The 7193-nt window shown below is 51.6% G+C and overlaps 1 protein-coding gene across 8 annotated transcripts; it reads left to right on the top strand.

Moving 5' to 3' along the window:
• Nucleotides 1–1515: 1515 nt before the first annotated feature.
• ATG101 (autophagy related 101) lies at nt 1516–6986 on the top strand. 8 transcript variants are annotated; one of them, XM_066353665.1, is made up of 4 exons: nt 1516–1659; nt 2158–2283; nt 5059–5379; nt 6297–6986. In XM_066353665.1, exons 3-4 carry the CDS (start codon nt 5128–5130, stop codon nt 6699–6701), a joined length of 657 nt encoding a protein of 218 aa, XP_066209762.1. In that variant the 5' UTR covers nt 1516–1659; nt 2158–2283; nt 5059–5127; the 3' UTR covers nt 6702–6986. The 8 variants fall into 8 exon arrangements, with proteins under 8 accessions (XP_066209762.1, XP_066209759.1, XP_066209756.1 ...); XM_066353662.1 differs by having other exon boundaries at nt 1534–1657; nt 5054–5379; XM_066353659.1 differs by having other exon boundaries at nt 1534–1661; nt 5054–5379.
• The last annotated feature ends 207 nt before the right edge of the window (nt 6987–7193 follow it).

The following is a 7193-nucleotide window of genomic DNA, read 5'->3' as shown; positions in this document are numbered from 1 at the left end:
GTACTGGTATTCTAGAGCCAATTGTAGATCTGATGATCAAATTGTAATCTTTTATTCATTCCAGACTCTGCATTCAGTGATGGCCTGTAGCTTGAAATAGGCTGAAGTAGAAAACTTATAAACACTACTAACCAAGGCATTTCTCCATCAGAGAGCAGGTGTTGGGGGCAGTGTATTAGAGCGTGGTAGTGCACAGGAAGGTCAGAGTGGAGAAACCAGAAAGAGAACTTCTGTAGTGTTAAGGAATCCTGCATTTGAACCCTGGGTTCTGCCATTTACCCAGTGACCTTGGGCAAATTACTGCACCTCTCCCAGAGTCAATTTCTTTATCTTGTAGGACTGAATTAACTAACATATATAAAACACTTAAGATCTTTCCCTTGCCATTCCATTCAGTAAATGTTATGTATTGCTATTTTGGGAGAGAAAGTGCATGTTAGGAAAATGAGCATCTTAAATCCCCAAGTAAACAACTCAGGAGTGCCTCCTGTTTGGGTTGAGGCATGCCAGGTTCTGTGGGCATTAACAGAGCAACAGAGTAACTCCTGTCTTCTGTGGGGTACAATCTACTTGGAGAACCAAACATGCTCCCAGGAAGTACACAACACTAAAAATGCACTCATACTCATATATTACAGTCCACAAAGGTTTTTCATATGAATTACCTCATGTGATCCTCACAACAGCTACCCGTTTAAACGAGGAAATCAGAAAGGAAAAATAGACCTATGGTGGTACGCTGAGGAGGCTGGTTCAAAACCCTGGGCTTGCCTGATCAAGGCACATATGGGAGTTGCTGTTTCCTGCTCCTTCCCCCCTTCTCTCTCTCTCCTCTCTAAAAAAATAAATACAAAAAAGTTTAGCTCCATTGGAGCAAGTTGTCCCAGGCGCTGAGGACGGCTCCATGGCCTCTGCCTCGGGTGCTAGAATGGCTCCGCTTGCAACGAAGCAATACCCCAGATGGGCAGATCATCGCCCTCTAGTCGGGTGACATGCCAGGTGGATCCCGGTCTGGCGCATGTGGGAGTGTGTCTCTCTGCCTCCCCGCTTCTCACTTAAGAAAAAAAGAAAAAAAAATTTAAAGAAAGGATAAATGACGTCAAGAGGCACACAGAGGCAACTGCAGAATTACCAGCCTTACAAGAACTATCCAGATTGGTCAAGGTAAAGCACCAAGCAGTGCTTCTGTATGATAACAGAGTAAGGTTAAATCCATTCTCCAGCCTCCTTGTGGGACCAGGGATCGTGTCTACTATGCACTGGAAAAGCTAGTTTTGCCACCCATTCAGCACCATGCAGCTCAGTGGCTCCGGTGCATCTCCAGGGCATCTCTCCCTGTAGCATGCCCCGACTCTTGAGGGATCGGGGCCACTTCCCAGCCCCTGAGGCCGTACTCAGAACCCCCGCCTCCGCCTCGGGGCAGGCTCGCCGCGGATGAGTCCTCCGGGCCGCAGTGGGCAGCACCGAGCTCAGCCACCTTCCCTTCCCTCTCGTCTCTATGGCGGAAGTGAGCTGCTTCGACCGAAACACAACAACATTCTCCGCGGTGGGAGTGAATGGAGTCGTCCACGTAGGGGGGGGGGGGGGTACATCTCACCCTCAGATCTTAAATTCCGAGAGGTGATCAAGAACACGGCAGCGTTCAGACGACAGAGAAGTGTGTGAGGATACTTGAAAGCTCCGGTGAATGTGAAGCGTGTGGGGAGCCGCGCTGGCGTCAGGGCCGGGCCGGCCGCGCTCGCCCCGCCGGTGGCCGCCGGGCAGGTGGAGCGGTCCGGCGCGCGGGGCGGCGCTCGCGTCTCCAGGGCTGCCGTCGCCTCCCTGCGGTGGTCCGGCGCCGGGAAGCACTTTCGTGTGGTCTCGGCTCCGGGGCGCGGGGTCAGGGTTGGGGGGCGGGCCGGGCGCCATCTAACCCCCTGCCCCTTCTCCTGGGCCGGCGCGGCCGTTCCCCGAGACCGCAGAACGGAGGGCGCGCGGCTCACTCTTGAGTCCGCACTAGTGGGGCGCGGGGCGCCACCCCCGCAGACCTGTGCGGAGTCACTTTCTTCCATTCCTGGTACCCGAACTGGAGGTTCTGGGGTAGTGGCGGTGGGAAAAACGCGTCCCGCCTGATCTCTTGATGCCTAATCGAATGCTTCCTGTTTTTTTTGCTTCTAGTCCTCCTGCGCTCCGTCGCCCACGCGGAGGCTGGGAAGGAGCTGCGGAGATCGCGCCCTGGCTTGTGGAGAAGGGGAAGGGAAGGATCAGAGCCTGAGTGATCCCACCTCAGCCTGTACGCGTAAGGTGGGCATGGGCTGCTCGGGGCTCCAGCCTGGCTCTGCCCCTGACCTCTGCAGACCTTAGCTTTGGGGGGACCAGAGTGACCAGACTTCCCAGGCCCTGCTTTGGAGAACTCGCTGCTCACCGGAGGCAGGGGTGAGTGTGAGGGTGAGGGGATAGACAGCTCATCACAGAGCAAAGGTGTCTGCTGTGGGAAGGAGGCTGGAGTTGGTCAGTTCTGATTTCTTGGAAAAGTGGAGCCTAGAATAGCGCTAAGAATGAGAGAAGAGCCTGGGTACGAAGATGAAGAGATATGTAGCTTCTTTGAAGATTTGTGGGGGACGCCAGAGAGGGAAGTTCAGTAATAAAGGGGAGCTGGTCATCTCCAGATGGGAAACTGCTGGATGGAGTTAAACTAGAGGACAGAAATCAACACGGAGAGCCTTGCTTACCCTTGATCTAAGAGTGCAGGAGAAACAAATCCTGCAGCCCTTGCAAGGACCTGGAATTCCAGGTCAGGAGGAACTGAGTAGTGACTTTGTACTGAGTTTCTGGTGATGAATAGGATACAGTCCCTGCCCTTATGGAACTGTCTGACATGTGGGAAAGACAAGACAGGGTAATACCTTTGAAAAGGTGACTGCTAGTTCAGGTGAACCCGGCTGTTTGCCAAGGGCCAGGCAGAGCCAGTGTGATTTCTGACTAATGCCCTGTGTGTTCACTGGTGAGCACCACTTTTTAAAGGGGATAGAGACAAATGGAAATAGCTTAGAAAAGAGCTGTCTCCCTGAGAAGATGTGTCGAGCTGGCATGTTTATGGGGAATGGAGGTCTTTAACCTGTAGATGGGGTGAGGCTGCGGTGGAAGAGAGTTGCCACTAAATATCTGAAAGACTTGTTTGTGGAAAAGGGTGAGATTTGTTCTGTGTGGTTTTTGAAATCAAAACTAAGAGAAGTGGTTTGAAGCACTAAGAGATAGATTCCTTCAAGAGAGCTGTCTAACGAGGGAATGATCTGTTGTGAGAGGTACTGAGCTCCCTGTCAGGGGAGGTTTGTTAGCTGAACAACTCAGCTCAGAAACTTGACTGTTCCCGCCCCTCTGGGCTCAGATTCCGTTACTAAGTTCTGGTTCTCAAGTCTGTTCTTTTCCTCCCACTTCCTCCACCAGTGTAGTTGTGTAGCCTTGTTTCACTTTGCAGTAATTACAGTATAGTAAGTATAACAGCTAATACTTATTGAGTGTTTACTACTTGTCAAGCACTGCCTTAAATGCTTTAGAGATGCTAGCTCATCTAATCCGCCAGACAACCCTTTTAAGGTAGCTATTGTTAATATCCCCTTTTTATATATTGGGGAAACTAGGGCCCATAGGAATTAAGCAGCTTGTCCAAGAGCACACAGTGAGCATTTGGCAGAGCTGGGGCTCCAACTCAGGCTGTCTGGCTTTAGAGTCACTCTTCTTAACCATTATTGTTACTTTTTTTTTTTTTTTTTTTTACAGAGACAGAGAGAGAGAGGGATAGATAGGGACAGACAGACAGGAAACGGAGAGATGAGAAGCATCAATCATTAGTTTATCTTTGCATGTTGCAACATCTTAATTGTTCATTGATTGCTTTCTCATACGTGCCTTGACCACAGGCCTTCAGCAGACCGAGTAACCCCTTGCTCGAGCCAGAGACCTTGGGTCCAAGCTGGTGAGCTTTTGCTCAAACCAGATGAGCCCTTGCTCAAGTTGGCGACCTTGGGGTCTCGAACCTGGGTCTTTCTTTGGTGCTTGTGTGTGTGTGGGTAAGTCAGGTTTTAAAGCCTAGTTTTCTTATCTTTCATTTACTTCTCAGAGCATTTTATGACCCCAAAACAGTAAAGAGCCAGAGTTAACTTCTTTTTTAAAGCAAGAGAGAGAGAGACAGACAGACAGTCAGAGACAGACAAACAGAAGCAGATAGATAGGAAGGGAAAGAGATGAGGAGCATTAATTCTTCGTTGTGGCACCTTAGTTGTTCATTGATTGCTTTCTCATATGTGCCTTGACCCGGGGTGGGGTGGGGTGGGGTCTTCATTCAAGCCAGTGACCCTTGCAGCAACCTTTCGGCACAAGCATCAATTCATAGTTGTTTCTCTGATGTGCCTTGACTGGGCAACCCCAGGGCTCTGAACCAGCGACCTCAGCACTCCAGGCAGGCGCCACTCCCGTAGACCTGTGCGGAGTCACTTTCTTCCATTCCTGGTACCCAAACTGGAGGTTCTGGGGTAGTGGCGGTGGGAAAAACGGCACCACCACAGGCCAGGCGCAGAGTTAACTTTTCGATGCAGAGATTTGATTTTGGCACAGTGATGCACTGACTCTTTACAGAGTCAGGACAGAGTCCAGTTCCTTAACCTGGTCATTCAAGTACCCAGGAAATCAGACTTCCTTTTCCTACACCCACTTTATAGTCTCACCACTATAGTAACATATGCCTGCCTGTCTCTTCTCCATCTTGGCGGCTTCTCAAAGGCGGGGGCCATGTTTGCCTTTAATGGCCAGTGCCAGACAGGTGTTGCACAATGAGCATGTGTGGTGAACTGCACTGAACACCATAATGGAATCCAAGCCCTGGCGGGTTGTTTGGCCTGGTAGCTCCGAAGCCCTCCCGCTTTCTGATCCCAGTAGTAAACTACTTGCAGTAGGTGCTGCCGAAACGCAGAGAAGGGCTGAGGATGAGGGGCTGGGCTGGCCCTGGAAGGAAGTGAACAGGTAACATGTAGGTCACTCAGAAGGTGTCAGTGTTCTGACCTGGCTCCTGTTGCAGGGCAGCCCCTGGTTGGGGTGAAGCTCTGCTGTCTTTACTCTCGTCCCCCACTCCTGTGGCCCACTGGCTGCAGGATGAACTGTCGCTCGGAAGTGTTGGAGGTGTCGGTGGAGGGGCGGCAGGTGGAGGAAGCCATGCTGGCCGTGCTGCACACAGTGCTCCTGCACCGCAGCACGGGCAAGTTCCACTACAAGAAGGAGGGCACCTACTCGATTGGCACCGTGGGCACCCAGGATGTCGACTGCGACTTCATCGACTTCACCTACGTGCGAGTCTCCTCGGAGGAGCTGGACCGTGCCTTGCGCAAGGTTGTCGGGGAGTTTAAGGTAGAGCGTGGCCTGTCTTGTCAGGACTGGAGGGAAGCATCCTTACCTTCGGGGTTGGCGCTACGTAACTGGGATGGGAAGGGTCTCAGCTGCCCCAGGAGGAGGAGTGGGAGGTCACCACACGCCATGGGGGTGGAGGGAGCACGGGCAGAGTTACTGGACTGGCTAATTCCATTTGCTTCTCAGATTAGAAGAGGAAGAAGTAGACAGGTCTGATCTGTCCTTACCCTCCCTTTCCTCATCTGTTCCTTGGCTTCTTTCTTCCTAATCAGGGATCACTGGGCTTTGTAGTCCCCCTTCCTTTTCTTTAGAGACTCAGTTTAGGTTGTCACTGAGTGAATGAAGTGGGCAGATTGTGCTTATCTGTCAGGGGTGGAGGCAAATAGGATTTGCTTGGGGAGTTGGAGATGGTGGAGTACATTTTGAAGGATGGGAGCATAAGGGGTCAGGCTGTGTAAGGAGAATGAATGTTCTCCATGTAAAGGTGAAAAGCAAGGATTTCAAAATCAGACAATCTGGATTCAAACCGTGGTGCAGCCTTTCACTGGCCTGTGACTTTTGGCAAGGTAACTTGACTCTGAGCCTCATTTTGCTTCAACATTCCTGCCTCCCAGAATGAGCGGGATGGTGTTTGTAAAGTGCTTGGCCCAGAATAAGTGCCTAAAACAATTCTGAACAAAGCTGGAGGAATTGGGCGAGGAGACACATTTTGTTGTTTAGCTTGAACCACTCAATTTTAGGCAGGCAGTTTGATGTGTCACATCACCCAAATCCTTTACCTGCTCTGTTTCTTGTTCTCTGCTCTCCCTACGGATTAATAGAGATAGGACAGCATAACTCTCTGAGGCATAGGCAGCAGGTACTCACAGGGTGGGAACTCCTGTGTTGGCCTGCTTATCTGCTACCCGTTTCCCCAGGATGCACTGCGCAACTCAGGTGGCGATGGGCTGGGGCAGATGTCCTTGGAGTTCTACCAGAAGAAGAAGTCTCGCTGGCCTTTCTCAGACGAGTGCATCCCCTGGGAAGTGTGGACGGTCAAGGTGCATGTTGTGGCCCTGGCCACAGAGCAGGAGCGGCAGATCTGCCGGGAGAAGGTGGGTGAGAAGCTGTGTGAGAAGATCATCAACATCGTGGAGGTGATGAATCGACACGAGTACCTGCCCAAGATGCCCACACAGTCGGAGGTGGACAACGTGTTTGACACAGGCTTGCGGGATGTGCAGCCCTACCTCTATAAGATCTCCTTCCAGATCACCGATGCCCTGGGCACCTCAGTCACCACCACCATGCGCAGGCTTATCAAAGACACCCTCGCGCTGTAGGTGTTGCTGGGTGCTTCGGGTGCTCCTTGCTGGCTTGCAGACCTTGGCTTCTGGGGATTGTACTGTTAGGCCCTTGGGGCTCTGGAACCTGCTCTGGGTCCTTGATAAGACTGGGAAGGGCCAGCCCCTGGCTTCCTTGGTTGGTGGTTGCCAGTCTAGTCAGCCTCGTAACCTTCACTGACATAGGTCAGGCCAGCACTGTTTCACCACTCCTCTGGTGGGGTCCCCTTCCTTCATTGCACAGCAGCACCGTCACTAGGATGATGAATAAAGTTGAGAATGTGCGTTTGGGTTGTACCATCTCCCTTGCCTTGTGTTCTGCCCTGAAACGGTGATACTTCCTGGCAGACTTGTGAGCACACAGGTTTGTGTTGAGGGCATTATTCCAAGATGAGGGGAGTGGGTAAACAAGGTTACAGATAGATTAAAGCTGACCGATTTTGTGCTTTGTTTTCCACATGTTACCCATCCAGGTGTGACCATGGTCAGTAC

This window comes from Saccopteryx leptura, chromosome 1 (assembly GCF_036850995.1).
Source record: "Saccopteryx leptura isolate mSacLep1 chromosome 1, mSacLep1_pri_phased_curated, whole genome shotgun sequence".
In the NCBI taxonomy this organism is placed as follows: Eukaryota; Metazoa; Chordata; class Mammalia; order Chiroptera; family Emballonuridae; genus Saccopteryx; species Saccopteryx leptura.
This window is presented reverse-complemented; position numbering and strand designations above follow the sequence as displayed.